This window comes from Cydia amplana, chromosome 24 (genome assembly GCF_948474715.1).
Source record: "Cydia amplana chromosome 24, ilCydAmpl1.1, whole genome shotgun sequence".
Classification (NCBI taxonomy): Eukaryota; Metazoa; Arthropoda; class Insecta; order Lepidoptera; family Tortricidae; genus Cydia; species Cydia amplana.
Window position 1 is genome coordinate 4,062,630 of NC_086092.1, and position 20,144 is coordinate 4,082,773.

A 20,144-nucleotide genomic window follows, 5' to 3' on the forward strand; every position below is an offset into this window, starting at 1 on the left:
ACGGCATACTGTTCTGAATTAAAAGTGCTTTTATTTACATGGAATGTCTTCTTAAAAAATAATTTATTATTTAAGACACACAAATACTTGTACTGACTGTACATGGAACATTAAATAAAATAGTAATATAAACTATCTATAAATAAACTTAAAATAAACGCCTTATAAATCGTCTTCTTAATCATATTTTGTATATAAATATGCCTGAACCATTTTTATAGCTGCTGTAAGTTTACTCTGTCTAACTCTGGACATGAGTTTATTAAATAATGATTTCATAATTTATAATTTAAAAATATTATAGAACTTCATTCTCTCATTGCGTTCCGCTTTTGCTCATATTGTGTATTAATTCGAGTAGGAATAATTTAAATTTTTGGGGTACTTATACTAAATTGAAAAAAGCTTGAAATAAATGAAAATAAATTGCCTAAAATGAAAATGGATTTCATAATTCCCAATGGCCTGTATCAATTGATATGGATGACATTTGGTCTGAGAAATGCAGCCTAAACGTTAAAGTATTGTGGTAAAACAAACACTGCATTAAAACTAATTATTCCTATTTCTTGTCAACAGATGGCGTAACAACCACAAACAAAAATGGCGGCGGTTTCAACGCCACACATGCAGGACTCCCGTGTCAAAATACAAGAAAGCGACGAAGACCCGTATTCCCCAACCACCAGAGACACTGTCACCCCCGACTTCACCGAAGAAGACAAGGAAGAACGCCCCGTACACGCCTTCTCCATCCACAACGTCCTGAAGAAAGAACGCACCAGCCCCGACAATGTATTCTCAACTGATAAACTCCTACAAAACACTCCTAATTACGAAGAAAATGACAATAACGATTCTAGAAACTCTGAAAGCGTCAGCCCTAGAATTGACTACGATGACAATCAAACAAACGAATCCAGAGCAGAAATAAGTGTAGATGATGACAATTCTTGCTGTAGTGATGACACAGTTTTATCTGTCGGAAACGAAGCCCCCGTAAATTATGAAAACAACGATAAAGAACAGGGGCTAACATCTTTCAAACACATACAGACACATTTAAACGCAATCTCACAATTAAGTCAGAATCTGACAATGAATCAGCCATTAATCTTACGACCTAATCCTATAACCCCTAATCCTTTGATGTTTTTAAATCAGCCATTATTATTTCAAAATCCAATTATGGATCTAAAAGCACCTATACCTCGGCCTGCGCCGAGTAATTTAATGAACCCACAAGTTTTTAACCTAAATTTCAGTCGAAAGACTCAAGATCTAAGAATTGCGCGGACAGACGAAAATAGAAGACTTAACTATATGACTCCAAAGTCTCCTGACGAATCTAGGGATTACATGAGTCAAAGTTTAAAGTTTAGTATAGATAATATTTTGAAAGCGGATTTCGGGAGAAGGATAACTGACCCTATGAAGAGGAAGAAGAGGGTGGAAGTTAAGGAGGTTAAGGAGGCGAAGGAGGAGGCCAGGGTGCCGGAGGTGAAGAGTGGGGAGAAGGGAGGGGCGATCGACTTGTCTAAGGGGGATGACAGTGCGAGTAATTCTGGGTCTACCACTGGTAAGCGTTCCTACTTTTAATTTTATTTACCTATTAAGAGACTATCGCTGGAGTGAGCGAAGCCCTAAAAGACATGTCCGCCCTCGGAATACCCAACTGGTGTGCAGTGGCGCAGAATAGGGCAGAGGCGCTTTTCTTTCACTGTGCCTTCGGCCTCGAGTGAGGCTCTTGGGGCGCGAGGCCTACTTCACGCCTAGCTACGCCACTGGGTTCGAGTCATACTATCAGGCGGTGTAGCATGAGTTGCGTTCTCGCGACTCCATACCAGGGATGTTGCGGATGCCGATTTTTTGACATCCGCGGATGCGAATGCGGATTTTTAAAGGCTCGCGTCCGCGGATGCGGATGCGGATGCGGATGTCAAGATAGGTAGGTACATAAAAAACGTCAAATATTACATTTTAGTAATTTTGATTTCAATAAACCGGTCAATTGCGAGTCGGACTCGCGTTCCAAGGGTTCCGTACATCAAGTCCCACTCACGCTTGACTGCTAATTTCTAATAGGTTTTTTGGCTAATGACTAAATTACCTAGCAGTCTAGCACTTACGCCGATGCTAAGACGTTCCTGTACTGACCTGTTCCACATCCGCATCCGCATTAAATCCGCATCGATTTTATGTGGATGCGGAATCCGCGGAATTGCGGATGCAGATGCGGATGTTGAAAATAATGCAGAAGTTCCGCGGTTGCGGATGCGGATGCGGATATTCGCAACATCCCTGCTCCATACATCTTGCGCGACTTCAAGTATGGAGTCGGGCGCGAGAACGCAACTCATGCCTCATGCTAGACCGCCTGGTATCTGTTCAGTGCTAGAGCTGTGTTGTAATATTGTTACATTTCAGGTACGACGTCTGGGGACGGGCCCATGGTGTGGCCGGCCTGGGTGTACTGTACGAGATACAGCGACCGACCCAGTTCCGGTGAGTACATTACATACTATAATATAACAACGCACTGCTATTGTTATTTACTCTAACCAAATACTCATTGTATGAACTTTGTATGAGTTTGACATACTATAATATGTATTTTTTGGGTATTTAAATAAACGTAAACAAAATATATCCTCAAATGACTCCTTAAAGGCCAGTTGACGGTAGATGAGGACATTACACGATCAAATAAAGTAGCTTAATGTCACGTCGTTCAGTGACAGATCCAGGCGGTTTTGTATTTGGTCGGTTAACCAATAAATGTTATAACTACACGAAAATGTACGAATTGTTTGTTTACGTTTATTTAAATAGCTACAGACCCTTCAGACTATAGTTTAACGGCAAATACCTAGATGGCAGCGTGCTACGCCATGTTTTTTGGTCACTGAATCGAATTGTGAACTTTTGACCACCAAAATGATCGCATAATGTATATAGAGGTACTTACAGCTAATATCTTCAATTCTTCAGTAGGTGTCAAATTCGAAGAGAAAGTTATTAGTTTAGAATGGATAATTGGATAAATATGTCACTTTTCTGAAAAATCACGTTCGCCCAAATTAACATTTTAAAATGATAAATCAAAGAAAAATATCTCGAAATTGTGATATGGATTGGCGCATTTATTTAAGTGGCGCATCTACAACACATGCAACTTTGTGTGACGATTGAAAATCTTTGTTTTATGTCTATCTGATGTAAGGTTATAACAGACAAGGTTTTGTTTTTCACGCTTTTACTTAATTAATCTGTAAGACGGAAATAAACATGTTACGCTTCGGAAAACAGAACTAACAAACATACCTACCTAAATATGGATGTTTACTTCTTTCCTACATAAAATCATTAACAATTTGGTCAAAAACATGTTACCTATAGGTAACCTAGTATGGTCATTATATGGCAGGTTTCCGCAATAAGTTACCTAGTTGTCAAGTACTTGAAACAAAACATTATAGGTACTTTTTAATCGGCTCAACTTGGTCTAAAGTAGGTAGGCATCATAAGTAGGTACAATCTAGTGCAATAATAATTTACACACCAAAGCTTTTATGTGTGCAACAACAGAGCAAAGTTCGATATTTCTTCTAGTGCTAATTTGAGTCTCGTGTGAGCGAAAGATTCGGTAAGATCACTTACTCTCGAATACGCTAGGCCGTAATAGTACATTACATACCTAGGGAGGTGAATGCGTAAATGCTTCAGATCGCAGGTGTTACTATGTACAGGCATAGAGAAAAAAATACATAGAGTGCTCACTCCATACATCAGTTTTAGTACCAAAAAGACTATTAGCATCTAGCATCGAGTAGCGGAACTATCAGTACTGCTACTTGACAATAGATGTAGCACCGACCGGAAAGTCTTATGCTGTTGAGATAAGACTTTGTCGGTGCTACATCTATTGTCAAGTAGCAGTACTGATAGTTCCGCTACTCGATGCTAGATGTAGACACTGAAATTAATAGTCTAACTGATGTATGGAGTGAGCACTCTTGTCTTACTATATTTCTCTATGGTACAGGTCTATAGGCCATCTTTCGGTTAGCCATGCAAAGCTGCGCCACGCTTGCCTATCGTAACTAGGGAATGGTCCCGGTACTCAGTTTGTATGGTGAGAACCGGGAATTCCCGGTTCCGGTACTGTATTTTTTTTATTTTTCATTTTATTGTTATTTAGGACAACAACAGCCGTAAATATAACTAAGACATTAATGCTTACATAAAAATAAGGCCAATAACAGTCATCCATTGAATTACATTGTATAACGATTATAAAGCAAAGATAAGAAAACAACGAGAATGTACAATACACACAAATGCTCGATACGCTAGAAATACTATAAACCGGTTGTACAAAGTTTAAGTAATGTAGTTAAAAAATGTAGTTAAAAATACCTACTTCTGATACAAAACAAAACCATGACATTGCATCAGTTGTAAATCAGACACCAGCAGACATTCACAAAAAATATCAAGATAAACACCATAATGTAGTACTCAAACTGAAGTTTTATTGTAAGTTATTTTATTTTATTGTATGTAAATTATTTTGTATAGAAAACCAGTACCGGGAGCACTCCCTCGTAACATTCGTAACTGTAGCAAACGTCAGCCGCTTGGAAGCCCCGAGCATCCGAAACGAGTGTTCCGAAAGATCACCCCTTATCAATACTCCACTGGAAAATTAACCCCACCAACCCCCAAGAGATTAGACATGTTTAAACAACCGTTAAAGCAGTGTTAACACTTTTCATTAAACACCACCCACTAAACTCACTGTCACAATCTTTATGAAGGCAGCATAAAGTATAATTTCGCTTGTTTAGGGTAAGATTTTGTTAGGGTTGAGATGATCATAATAAATCGAGACTGCAGATCACTAGAGGGCGCGTAGAAAAGGACTCGCGGTCAACATAAATATGTCTTTATAGTACAACTGAATATTTTAATAATGCGAGTATTTAACAAAGGTTATTTTAGCGAGTAAGCTAAGATTGAAAAATTTGCATGACCTATTTAACTGTTGATATATGGACCTGTATGCATAATATATTAATTAGTCTATTAAGATCTTGTAAATACTATATCTATCGCAAATATAGATTTATGATTTATGTATATTATGCCGCGCACATAAATATGTACGTATTGTTTTTGTTATACCATTTAGGGTTCTAGCTAAATTGAACCTTCCATAGCGGAAGTATTAAACAACATTTACATAGGACCCTTGGGTCAACAATCGCGGAGCGTGATGGTACATCGGATCTTCGGCAAAAATTAATGATAAGTAGGGAGTTTCTACTAGGGGGTTCATAGATATATTTTTTCCATATACAAATTATCGGTCCAAGAATCATTTGTCACCTTTTGGAAGACCGGTCTAATCGCTCTCCGACTGAGCTACCGAAGCAGAAGAAGCGAGCGAATTTCTGCGCCTACAACCTATATATTCTTACAGTAGACTGTAAGGATATTCAATCTTAACGGCATCTGAGTCTCAAGTTAGTGTAGTAATATGTGGCAGACATGCAGATGTAGTGCATAATTGTTTTCCATCGTCTTTTTTCGGAAACGTTCGTATTTGTCATGCTACTTCAGTTCAGTCAACCACAGTACTTTTAGAAATAAAAATATCGTTTATTTGCCAGAAATGTGATACATAACTTAGGTGGTAACATTCATCTTAAAGTTCTTAGTGTTCTTTAGTACCGAGACTGTCAGAAATAGCAAGACACGTTTGTACGTTTCCGTGATGGAAAATAATTATGCACTACATTTGTATCTGCTTTAATATGGATTAGTAGCGGTCTTTGTAGATGCTCTCTAAAGCGAGGTCTATTCGGAGTAGTCTATGATGGGACACACCCTTATCTTCAGCATCCAGAGGGTTGGGGGTGTTATCTCATAAATGCACAATGCAGTTATGATGTGGTTATGATATGGTTAGGGTGCGGTTACGGACGGCTGTCGGTTAGTTTTCTGAGATTTTCCGTTACTATCAGCAATACATCTCTAATTCCCTACTAATAATATTATAATGCGAAAGTAACCCTGCCTGTCAGTCTGTCTATTACCTCTTCCCACTTAAACCGCTTAACATGGCATGTAGATAGTTTGAGGCCTTAGAAAGGGCTTAAGGTAGTTTATATCAATCATCAATATTTGACGACCGGTGACCCTGCCTGTGAAGCCGCGGTCTTGGGTTCGAATCCCAGTAAGGGCATTTATTTGTGTGATGAGCACAGATATTTGTTCCTGAGTCATGGTTGTTTTCTATGTATTTATGTATTTGTATATTATATATATCGTTGTCTGAGTACCCACAACACAAGGACGATTCTCAGAGATGACGTTCGGTGCCTGACTTCGGTGCCGAATTTTATTTTTTACTTATTTGATACACAACTTCATTTCCTAAAATCTAGCCTTAATATAAAAAATATTGGTAGCGGAGGCCTCCATTAAAACCTTATAGTTTTTATGATATTTGAGATTAAAAAAACACCGAAATCATGTGCAGGCACTGAAATCAATTTGCCTCACCGAATTCAAAAATGCTTACACAGAAATCATACTTCAATTTTATATCTAAATTATATTATAATCTATTCATATTTTTCATTATTATTTGATGATAAGTGATGTAGCGAGGCGAGGCTAATTATATCGCATAGCTTACATAAATTTAATATATAGTACCTTTGTTTACTCAAGATTTTAAAATAACCAAGTTGCGGCTTATGAAACAACATCTCTAGAAGATATCCCACACTAATTGACTATCCTCATACAATAGGGCGAAGTATGGTCCCGAAACGAGTTGCAGACATGTCGACCACAAATTCGCACATACTTAAGTGCCATAAAGAAGAAAATGTTTGTTTCACACAATCCAACGGCACACTCATCAAAAAGAAACTTATGTTACCTACACCCGATAAACAAGATACTTTTGAGTGGTGTTCAATGCTCAAAAATATTTAATGCACTTATAAAACAATGTAAACAATACGGAAAACAAGTATTTTGCTAGACTTAAAAATATGTAGCATTTTTGAATGACAGAGTTTTAAAGCGTGTATTCCCTCAATTTAAAACTATTTGAATCTGTTGACTAATTCTTAAAGATCTAATCACCTATTCAAACATCAAACATCAACATTTATTCAGCAAATAGGCCACAAGGGCACTTTTACACGTCAACATGGAATTTACATACAGCAAAAATAAAAACACATCTACAATTATAAAATACAACTTTCTAAGCCGCAAATATAAAATCATTAAGTAAGAAAATGACAATAAAAATAAAATAGCATACGGGAACCGAATGAGGTGTGTCTGTGTCCATGTAATTATCCTCAAAAATAGAGTAACTACATATAATAGCTCGTGTTAGCTTAAATAGACCAGTCTCCACAAACAGCACCCGTTCACGAGTATGACGCGTATCTCAGCCATCGCCTCTCTCAACCTTCATTCGGGAAAGTGGCGACCCGATCAACAACGCCACCGTAAGCAAAGACTTTTAAGCGAGCATGACATATTCAAGCTGCCTGGCCATATTCATTATGATCTCCTGCACCCTCAAACACTTGAGCTAAATTGTAACTCCGATATTTAGACATAAATACATCAGACATTGAGGATTGTTAAAACATTGGCTATGTTGAATTTGTGTTCATGGTTATGCTTTAGAAATATTGATCAGTAGGTACGTTCAGTGCCTTTGAAGCGATCTCGACATTAGAAGGCCACTTTATTTTTAATCCCATGTTTTATGGGTGCACCTTGCATAGTATGTAAATACACAAGTTATTTTAAACGAATTGGGATCTAATTAACTACATTTATTTAAATTGGCTGACACGTTCAAGGTATCGTGGTATAGGAGGGCCTCAAGTGATACAGAGGACAAATTCACATAATATACTCCATTGGTTTGAAGAGAAATCAAGACAACAGCGGATAGAGAGAAAGAAACATTGGGTCTACGATTTTCAACATACGTCTTGTGAAAAAAAAAACAACTCATTGTAAACTAGTGATTTTGTTTACCTATACTATGACTTAATTTACGTACAAGCATAGTTTTACGTTTATAAAACGTATCTTGTACTTTTTAGGTGTGATATGTTGTAAAATAAAGTACAACAAACTAGTTTACAAAGCAGGATTTGAATTCGGTGATCACTTTCATGATATCGGTGGTCAAAAAATCCACTGAAACCAAGGAAATCAACACCAGTGATGTCAAAATTAATCGCTTTTTAGCAATTACAGAAATAGTATGAATGATACAGAGGAGATGTAATAATGATGGGTTTACGTACTTTCGAGGATTTCTTAATTACTTGCATAACGATAAAGACACTAAAACTGTGGGAGAAAATTGCACCACCGATCTCAAGAAAACATAGAACCAAACCCACCGAATGACAGAGAAACATTTAAAAAACTACCTTAGTATACTGTGACTGCACCTCTACTTTATTCAACGGTTAAGGCACAACTAAAGCATACTTTGTTTGATGCACTGAGTTCCTGGTCTACAACTTTGTAAGAGTACCGACATGGTTTGTAAATTACACCGAAATCAGTCAGTAGCCCGGGACACATCGTAAATTTAGTTTTATTCAATGTGTTGAGCTAACACACTATTTTGGTATAAAGAATATGATCAGTTAACTAATACCTTATGCGTGAATACCGATAATAACTCCGATATAATGCCCCACCTTGAGTAATAATTTTTTGTTTCAAAAAATCTGATGGGTGCGGGACACGCCCACCGACCATCATTTTTCGCATTTGGATATTTTTTCATGTATTATATAAATAATTAGTTTGATAGTGTCCCAGACAGAATATATGCTGGAGATCATGCCTGAATTAATTCAGATTTATTGAACAGTAAATTCAATAACTTTTTACCCCGGACACGTAAAAATGGCCCTCCTGAGAAATGCCCACAAGCTTTCTTGAGCTTACCGTGGGGCTTAGTCAATTTGTGTAATAATGTTCTATAATATTAAAAAAAAATAGCATTATCCTACGCAGATGAAGTTAATAATATTGATAGTTGTGTATGAATTAATAATCATTAATTAATAATTTACATAAACAACCAAGCGTCAATAGCTCAGTCAACGCAAATAATTGGGATTATCTTTTTTCATATAAAATCTATATTTTATATGAAAAAACAACAACCTAGATCTCATCTATACAAATCTACACAAATAAGTACTTACAGTTAAAGTCAATCTGTTAAACAACCGATATTATCCCCTTGAGAACCCCAATAACAAACATCACACTTGGATTCAATAGACTCGGGTCCACCCCATCTCAAAAACATGTCATTATACAACGGTTACATAATGTAGGCGTTTGTGTGGCATATACGACATTATGGATCTGTGTCGTTTCTCGCGTTCATGTCGTGTTATAAACCCAAGTTATTATACAGGTGGTTTATTTTATTGCAGAAAGTGCACAATATAGGTACTAGTAGTACATTAGATACAAGTGCGAAAAGTAGGAGGGTTCATCCACATACTACGTCACAGCAACAGGGGGAGTGGGGGGGGTCCAGCCAAGTGTGACAGTATGTATTGAAGACCTATCTTTTTCCTATGAATAAGTTGACAATCTTACACCAACCACCAAGTCCCACAGTAAACTCAATAAAGCATGAGTTGTGTGTACTAGACCATAATATGTTGTTTAATACAGCGGTTCTCAAACTTTTTTGGTGACGGTACCCTTTTGGAAAGCGTACCTAATATTTAACAGAGCCCCAAATTAAAAATAAATAAATTCGTCACTGTGTATCAGATACCTATACCTATAAAAGAGCTGTTTTTTTCCTTATTATTACAAGTATCCTCGCGGAGCCCCAACAGAGGCTTTGCGGAGCGCGGAGCCCTGGGGGTCTGCGGAGCAAACTTTGGGAATGGCTGGTTTAGTAGATGTTGTAGATGTCAGCAAATTAAAAAATATATATATACATAGGACATTCTTACACATATTGACTAAGTCCCACAGTAAGCTTAAGAAAGCTTGTGTTGTGGGTACTCAGACAACGATATATATAATAAGTATACAAATACATAGACCACACCCAAGACTCAGGAACAAATATCTGTGCTCATCACAAATAAATGCCCTTACTGGGATTACCCAGACCAGTCGTCAAGACCCCCGCTTTCGAAGTAACTCCATTGCACCTTACGGAAATCTTCAGAATCCAAGCACACCCTGTACATTTTTAACCACTTACGTCCTTTCTGAGTCCCAGCTCCCAGCATCTCCCCTCGACTCTAAATATTTATCAGTTCGCATTTTCATGCCTAATGATCCTTAATTTGATTAGATTTTTCCCGTTTTGGGGTACATTTTGACTTGGGGTTTGGAGTTTTTTTTACATTTATAGCGTATGCCGTATGTTAGATGTAATTTTTATGGTGAAAATTGTTTAATTTAATTAAATGAAATGGGATATTTTGAATGATAAAGCAATGTTTTTAGATTGATCTTTGCTACCTTTTCGTCTAAAGCAGCGGTTTTCAATCTTTTTTTTTACGGAACCCTTTTGGAAAGCGAAATACTTGATGGAACCCTACAATACGGTGGCGGCATAGTAAAATTTGTGGAGGCGACAAAAGCATAGTGTTCTAAATTCTTGCGGAACCCCTGCAGGGGTGTCGCGGAACCCTAGGGTTCCGCGGAACACAGAGTATGGCTGGTCTAAAGTAACCATCAGATACAAATTGACTTACACAACTGCCGCATAAAATACTACATCTATCCTATCTTATCTCATCTTATACCTTTAAACGAGCAATTCTTGTATATTTATTTATTTATACCTATGTATACCTATATATTTCGAGGATCTCGGAAACGGCTCTAACGATTTCGATGAAATCTGCTATATGGGGGTTTTCGGGGCCGAAAACTCGATCTAGCTTGGTCTTATCTCTAGGAAATCGCGCATTTTCAAGTTTTTATAAGTTTTCCGAGCTTTGCTCGGTCTCCCAGATATTTATATTATTAAACTTGTTCACTTCTTTAAAATACACTGAATCTCCATTACGTAACGGTTTATTTAAACAGTGGCGGTACATAATCCGGTTGTCAGCGGTAATTAATAGGCAGTAATAGAATTATTATCTATGTACTTCGGAAAATGGCCGCTTTGGAACGCCGACGTTCGTGTGAAACAAGGCTGAGTGCACACCAGCGGCGGTAGCACGGTCGCATTTTTATCGCTTGTCACCATCACGTCACGTTTTAGCAAGTACTAGCGTCCCGCCCCGGCTTCGCATGGGTTAACAAATTGTACATAAACCTATCTTGAATCATTTTATCTATTTAAAAAAAAACCCGTATCAAATCCGTTGCGTAGTTTTAAAGATCTAAGGCAATCTAAGCAAACATACAGACATACAGACAGACAGCGGGAAGCGACTTTGTTTTATACTATGTAGTGAATGTAGTGATGTAAGTGCGAAAGTGACGGGCATAGTGACAGGCGATAAAAATGCATGCTGCGTCCGCAATAGAGTTAGACCAAAGTAAGTCTGCAGCCATTTTGATACCTAGCACAAACTGTGCAACTTTTATTTTAAACGTCAATCATCTATGAAATTATGACGTTCTACATTTTTGCGATTTTAAATTTTTTTTTTGAGTTTTTCTAAATATTTCACCATATTGTAGCCTTCGTCAAGACGCATCTTTTGAGATCTAGACCATTTACGTAGCTCCAAAACTCACGAGACCAGAGCCCGTACCATGAGTCACTGACAGTGTCAAAACTAACATTTACGCTATCGAGAACGTAATTTACTTTCTATACATCTCGTTTGCACTAATATGCGCGAGTACGAGCGAGATGTATAGAAAGTAAATTACGTTCTCGACGGCGTTTACCTATGTCAGTGCCAAACTGATAGTAGCCGAACAGGGCGATGTCTCATTTTGGCTGAAATTATGAGGCTATTCTGAAGCGACCGAAAAAATATGGTTGTTTAACTTGTTTGTAAAGTTGGTTTACGGACGATAATTGTGACGTTATCTATGAAAAGGGACCTTATTGTCGATGGCGCTTACGCCATTATTGACGATGTTCAGATATAAATACAAGGCCACGCGACGCCGTGCGGCGTAAGCGCCATCGACAATAAGGTCCCTTTTCATAGATAATGCCCCAATTTTGCGTGATAACGTCATAAGAACACATTGATGAAAAATTGCTTACTTTTATACGTTACCATGGAGATCTGTCCACAACGTTACCATGGAGATCTGTCCACAACGTGACACTTTTTCGTGCATGCTACCAGTGTTCATCGAATACGTTATCACGTCAAAAACATTTACAATGTTTAAAATTTCTAATAAAACGTGCAGTGCTTGTGAACTAACCTTTACTATTATTGACTCACATACGCATACTACAACATACATTTCCTAGTAACAACATGACTTCTATAGTCAAACAAGAATGATTCTTATTCCATTAAAATATAGTCGGTTTTCCAATACGCTGTTCAAAGACAATTCACAACGGTTAAAATAATTAGGAGCTCTGATTTCTTCGACAATTATCGACGCATGCTAATGTCTGTAGAGATACGTAGTCATTTATTAATTGGTGGTTTTTAGGGTTCCGTATCCAAAGGGTAAACACGGGACCATATTACCTACCAAGACTCCACTGTCCGTCTGTCTTTACAGCTGCTGTTACCAGGCGTATCTCTTGAACCGTGATAGCTAGACAGTTGACATTTTCACAGATGATTATTATACCACCTAAAACATTTTCATGTAAAATGTTGCCAAGACGATTGAGTCACGAGACCATAAGGCTCGCACTGTCAAAAAGTTATCAGATCTCTTGTAGAGCTCCAAGCTTAACTCTACAAGTCCTAACTTTAGAAATTCTACACCTGAGTCAAAATCTCAAAATATTTGGCTTGGCCGTTTAGGCCGTTAGATAGAAAATGAGCATTATAGCAGAATAAAATGGATTGTATTTTATACAATCGTGACATAATGGAGAGCTTTTCAGACGAGTACCGTGTTAAGGCAACGAAGCTTGCTGAGTTGCCTTAGTCAGGTACGAGATTGAAAAGCTTGATTATATCACGAGTCAACAAAAATAATACTTTAAACTAGTAGAATTATAATTTACACATTGATTGAGTTCATAATTGCTACTTGCTAATTGTAGTTAGTAGAAAACAATTAGTAATTGGCTTAATAACACCCATTTAATTGTTTTCTCATCTCACAGAGCAAACCACGTATACATACGGAACCCGGCCTAGCTATAATTGTATACCCCGTTACACCTTTTTGCCCGTAATCGGCTAATTCTAACCATCATTGTTCGATTGAGCAATTCTAGCACAACTGTAATTGTAACCGACTGTACCACCCACAGTTTAATGGAGCGTAATTGACATTATAGTTTCATTGTTCGCGGTACAGTTGAGCTCATTAGTAAAGAAATCATGTTAACTGGTAAAAAGTTTGCTAAAGTGATTATTGTGATTCTCTTCAAAGTAAAACCACACGTTTAGCAAAAAAAGTGTAAGTATTATTAGAAAATAGTATTTTATGCAACCGTTGTTTAAGAGGGGTCAAAAAAGGCGAGTGGCGTGAGTAACAATTTGAGGCGATGCCGAAAATTGTTAATAAAGACGCCACGAGTATTTTTTGACTCAGTTAAACAACGTTGCATACAATACTTTTTCTACGACCAAGCACTTACTTTGAAAAAAAAAAATTGTAAATTTAACAAATATTTTTCAATCAACAAAAATAATACTTTAAACAAGTGGAATCATATATATGTAGGTAAACAAACCAAACCCGGCCACCGCGCCCCGCGCTCCACGGCCGGTTGGTCAGCGACACCTTCTTGTAACTCATGAGGCCCTGGTACTTGCTCTTAGTTAAATCACAAATTTGGATAGTTTTTTTTCTCGATTTTGGCCACAGTAGCCTATGGAGACTAACAAGCAACGCTAAACGGTGTTCGTAGTCTATGGATCTTGCTATATTACGGGTGTCACATGCGCGTTTCTGACTTCTGAAGCAATTTTCATTGTTTCTACTATAGAACCTAATGAATATTTTGTAAATTGGCAGCAATTCACTTAGTACTCATCTGTCAGAGATGACAATTAAAATTACGAGTAGGTTGGCAACAATGTATTTCATACAATATTTTTTAAGTGGTGATTACACTAAGTATCGTAAAAGTACCAAAAAGATACTGCGTGTATGCACAAATACTTTTTTGGGGAATAGACTAAAGACTTGTCTTGACAACTATAACATAGGGGTTTAAAGGTGTGTGTACGACCTTTTAAGAGGCCGGTATCGATTTTAGTCCCAAAAATGTCAAATTGATAGATTTAGTCAATGAAATTGTGCACCTTTTGTTACGTAATAGAAATAACAAGTACTGGTATCTATTAGCACGTCTTCTTATCTTGCATTTGTACAGATCATTTTTTTGAAAACGGACTCACTAAATTAGTAATGATTTTTTTTCTGATGGACGTTTAGGTAAACGCGCGTAAAGCACTGATTTAGTCGATCTTATTTGTAAATTTCGTAAAGTTTGGACTGCTAAAAATGGTAATTTTGTATTACACATATCCTGTACTCCAACTTGCATAGACTACATTTTTTTTATATGATATTGAACAAGAGTAAATGAAAGTTAGACGAAATCAATTTTCACCAGAAATTACTTCAAAACAAGTGAAAATTTTTCGTCAAAATAGACTTAATTTCAACGTAATTTTGATACTTAAACAATCTACAACATTTCCTGAAACTGTTCCTATACATCATTTTTTATAATCTATAACTATAATTTTTTGATGAATTTTTAAAAACTGCCCCTTCTCGTCATATATTGCCGGTGACGCACGCTCGGGACCTTATTATTAAAAGGCAAGATGAGAAGACGTGTTAATAGAAACCAATACTTGTTATTTAGATATTACGTAACAAAAGGAGTACAATTTCAACGACTAAATCTATCAATTTTACATTTTGGCTCTGAAATCGTTAACGGAGCCTTAAATGACAAATAAAGGTACAGGAGTAGAAAAACATTATTTCTCTTAGTCGGTAGTGTAGTGACCCTACCTACCAAGCAGGAGGTCCCGGGTTCGAATCCTGGTAAGGGTATTTATTAGTGTGTTTGTCTTAGTTAGGGACGTTTTCAAATTAAGTACATATTATATTGTACGGTCGCCATCAAATATATCGGAGCGGCGAAAATATTCACAATATCTGAACACGCACTCTAAATGTGACAGTCCATTTCCAACCCCAGCTGCACTACTGTTCATTTTACTATGGAAATTGACAGTAACAGCGACGCGTTCAGTACCAGTAGTGCAGCTGCGGTCAGAAATGGAATGTTACCCTTACGCTCTCTGACAATAGAGGCGTGGCGTGTTCAGATATTTGTGAGCGCCTTAGCCGCTCCAATATATCCGATGGCGACTGTACACTCGAAATGGACAAGATACCTTATACATATTTATAAAATGATGTAACTTATTACACAATTTTGACAGGAAATATTATCATAATATTAGTCTTCTGAAAGAGAACACTCTACTCAGAATGTACTACATCGACCCCGTAAATACTTAATAATAGCCTTCTTCTACCTTAATCTATCGATGATTACTGAGCTCTGTCTGACTAACTTAGCACTAAATCAATACTAGTCCATTAGGAAACATCAAAGCTGAAATAAAGGAAAAATGGCTGCCGGCAAATGGCCCGGAAAATGCGATGAAAATCGATTGCCGGCCGGCGGTAAAACATTTACGGTTCGAGCTTATTTAGAACGTGAACTGGCTGCAACAGATCCCCTGCCAATATTTTAAACTAGCGACCCGCCCCGGCTTCGCACGGGTTAACAAATTATACATCAACTTCCTCTTGAATCACTCTATCTTTTAAAAAAACCGGATCAAAATCTGTTGCATAGTTTTAAAGATCTAAGGATACATAGCGGGAAGCGACTTTGTTTTATACGAGTACTCTGTAGTGATGCGGTAGTACCTAGAGTCTGTTCGGAAAGAGAAGAGTCGTGGAATGTATTGGGCCCCATACATTTCACGACTCTTCTCTTTCCGCACAGACTCTAGCTCTGTCTCTGTTTATCTATTACCTCTTCACGCTTAACCGCTAAACCGATAGGGATAAAATTTGGTAGGTATGGAGATAGTTTGAGCCCCGGGGAAGGACATATGATAGTTTTTAGATATGTGTAGAGACGTTCTTTAACCATTCGTATGTATAAACACTGATCGGTGCACACGAATTTCAATCCATTGTTTAATACAGTTTACATAGGTAAAAATGCAGTGCTTATATAGTGTGTCAAGTCAAAGGACTGTCTCATTTCAAACATCAAACATATACATGTCTTACAGCACTAGTAATGACAAATTGGTTTGACTAACTATACATACGAAGGGTTAACTGCTGTGTACGAACCTTAAATCCTGAGACAGTTCCCATTATTATGAACCAAGACTAGGCATATCTATATATATATGTGCAACTGTATTGCGTGTAGCGTCTCGTAACGGGCGAGTGGCAACTGGCAACTATTCTAATTGCCAACACTTCTGTGTACTGGCGACGGTTGAGTTGCGGCGCAACTCACAAGCGACTAACGATGATAGTAGCGTGTGGCGGGTGTAACGGGCAACTGGCAACTATTTTAATTGCCAACACTTCTGTGTACTGGCGACGGTTGAGTTGTGGCACAACTCACAAGCAACTAGCGATAATAGTAGCGTGTGGCGGTGTAACGGGCAACTAGCAACTTTTCTAACTGCCAACACTTCTGTGTACTGGCGACGGTTGAGTTGCGGCGCAGTTCACATGCGACTAGCGATAATAGTAGCGTGTGGCGGGTGTAGCGGCAATTGGCAACTATTCTGATTCTGTGTATTGGCGACGGTTGAGTTGTGGCACGACTCATAAGCGACTAGCGATAAGCGATAAAGGTAGCTTGTGGCGGGTGTAATGGCAATTGGCAACAATTCTAATTGCCAACACTTCTATGTACTAGCAACGGTTGAGTTGTGGCACAACTCACAAGCAACTAGTGATAATAGTAGCGTGTGGCGGTGTAACGGGCAACTAGCAACTTTTCTAACTGCCAACACTTCTGTGTACTGGCGACGGTTGAGTTGCGGCGCAATCCACAAGAGAGTAGCGATAATAGTAGCGTATGGCGGGTATAACGGCAATTGGCAACTATTCTAATTCTTTGTACTGGCGACGGTTGAGTTGTGGCACGACTCATAAGCGACTAGCGATAAGCGATAAAGGTAGATTCTGGCGGGTGTAATGGCAATTGGCAACTATTCTAATTGCCAACACTTATGTGTACTAGATGTTATGTGTACTACGATTGAGTTACGGCGCGACTTACAAAAGACTAGCGATAATGGTAATGTGTGGCTATTATTGCTCGCACTGCCGACAGTGTAACGCTATCTACGTAGAGTTGTGACTCAAACTATGTACTTACAATGGTTTTTACTTTGTCATCGCCTGTCACAGTTAGTTAGCGGAAATGAATCGCCACCGCCTATGCCTTGCACTGTACCAGTGTACCCCTATCTACGTAGATTGATGTGTGACTCGAACTATTTACAATGGTTCCTACTTTGTTGTCGCCTGCCACAGTTAGCGGAAATGAATCGCCACCGCCTATGCCTCGCACTGTACCAGTGTACCCCTATCTACGTAGATTGATGTGTGACTCGAACTATTTACAATGGTTCCTACTTTGTCGCCTAACTGTCACAGTTAGGTACTTCACAACGGGCTTATTTGCCTTAAAGCGGGATTTACATTACGAAATTAGTTGGGTGAAATTAATTTCGTGACATTAGCTTGAGTTTTCACGTGTAATTTAGTATTTTCGGAATGCATGCATTTATTTCACGAAAGCAAATCAATTTCGTGTCCTGTGCGATTTTTTGGTGAAATTAGTGTCATGCAACTAATTTCATAGTGTACCTAAATGCGACGTGAAAACTTAGCCTCGCCACAGGGCGGACACGCCATACATCAAATTCATTTGTGTTTATATGTGTGCACGGCACGTCTGTACACGCGTCATTCTGTATGTGTGCCTGTGTGGGTAAGTCGCTTTACTGAGAGCACGCCAGAAGTCCGCCAGATTCATGTCGCGGGGCGAGGTAATGAGAGTAGGGGCGGGGCGGTGCGTGGCCTTTCTGTATGATAATACTATTACTTATTCTGTGGCCTCGCGAAAGTGCCTGCGCTGTGCGGACGTGTAGCATCGATGCTACACTAGATTATAATATATAGACTAGAAATACAGAGCATGATGAGTCCGTTAAATAACTTGAAATATCTTAATTCACCAAAAGTTAGTAAAATATGTACAATAGCTAAATTCCTGTTCGCTTTGCCCATTGGTTCCAACTGGAACTTTGACAATTAAAACTCTGCAGTTTATCGGGCTCGGTAATTAATCGATTATGCTTGGACGATTACATTAGTCGGGTAAGGAGAGCTTTCTAAATTGTTAAAACCCTGAAATACATATTTTACGGTTATATTTTATGATTACTTGACTGTGACGTTCCATGGTAAAAGGTACCTTATGGCGGTCGGCGCTTACAACAGCGTAAGCCGCCATAAGGTACCTTTACCCGTGGAATGTCACATTTTAAGTGTCATAAGTTAATAATGCATGTGTGAGTTTTATGTCTTGTTCAAATATAATATAACTAATTGCATGTAGGAGTGGATTATTATAAAATTGGCAAAGTGTGAAGGGTTTTTGATATTTTTAGGGTTCCGTACCTCAAAGGGAAAAAACGGAACCCTTATAGGATCACTTTGTTTTTTCTCATTTCCAAAATGCTTGCCAAGTACCTAAGGATCAAACACAAAAATGTAGTTTTGAACTTTTGATGAACACACAAGTCCCTCCTGTGGACAATAGTTTATTTATTTATAATTGAACATTATAATTATGCAATGATTCTACAAACTTCATCCGAAGGAATTTATTTAGGTATACATACTTAGTTTCGTAAAAAAAAGCGCCGATATTTTTTACACTTAAAAAATAAGAGCGTACTAACGACATTATTGCGTATAGGTATTCAGTAAAAAAATCATTTTGCATATATTTCTAAACGCAATAAGAATAAATCTCTCGCACACCGCACGCCGCTCCGGTGTGCGAGCGGGACATCGCCATAAACTTGTATAGGACTGTCTCTCTCACACACAGCGTTAATGCCCTTGCCTTGTACAAAGGTTAATGATACAATTCCTTCAATTAAAACATAAAAGCAAATGGCGGGTAATACAGTCAGCATCACAAGTTGCTAAGCGGGCGAGGTGTTCAAAATTACCTTGACACGCTCTTATTCTCTTAACAATAAAGTCGCGTCAAGATCGTTTTGAAGACCTCGCCCGCTTAGCAACTTCTGCTGCTGACTGTACCGAGAGTTAAGACCACCGCGGGTGTAATTAGTTGAACTTAAAATTAACTTGCGATAATCAAGCGCTTTGGGTATAGGGATGATGACACATGTTGAATTTTATAACAAAATCTAGTAAAATAGATAGCACATGAGCAATTTATCACAATATTGTGTATATTAAAAAATATATATGGAAATAATACAAAAATACAGCACCTGAAAGTTTCGAAATTTATTTATTTATTATTTATTTTTATTTAAACTTACAGTAAAAATATACAGTGACAAAAGGCGGACTTAATGCTACACGGCATTCTCTACCAGTCAACCTTTAGGCCAAACAGAGAAACAGAGTTGGTGCGTGGTATGTAAAGAACACTAAAACTTGATGCTTAAAATTAATAGGCACAAATATAAATGTAATGTGAAGATATAATAAATATATATACAACAATAATATATACGTATATGTATACAATAAATATATATAAATATAAATTTATGTTTTTTTTTAACTTTCAAAAACGAAAGAAGTAAGGATATCATTCGATTCCTCACATTTTATCCAAAAAAAGA

The 20,144-nt window shown here is 37.8% G+C and overlaps 1 protein-coding gene across 2 annotated transcripts in view; it reads left to right on the forward strand.

The window, feature by feature from the left end:
* Nucleotides 1-20,144, forward strand: part of LOC134659140 (homeobox protein invected-like) — a 95,898-nt gene that overhangs the window by 22,327 nt on the left and 53,427 nt on the right. For both annotated transcript variants that reach the window (XM_063514768.1, XM_063514769.1), the window contains exons 2-3: nt 580-1,579; nt 2,428-2,505. In XM_063514768.1, coding sequence (XP_063370838.1) covers nt 604-1,579; nt 2,428-2,505 — 1,054 coding nt within the window. In that variant the 5' untranslated portion in view covers nt 580-603. The remainder of the gene's footprint in view (nt 1-579; nt 1,580-2,427; nt 2,506-20,144) is intronic.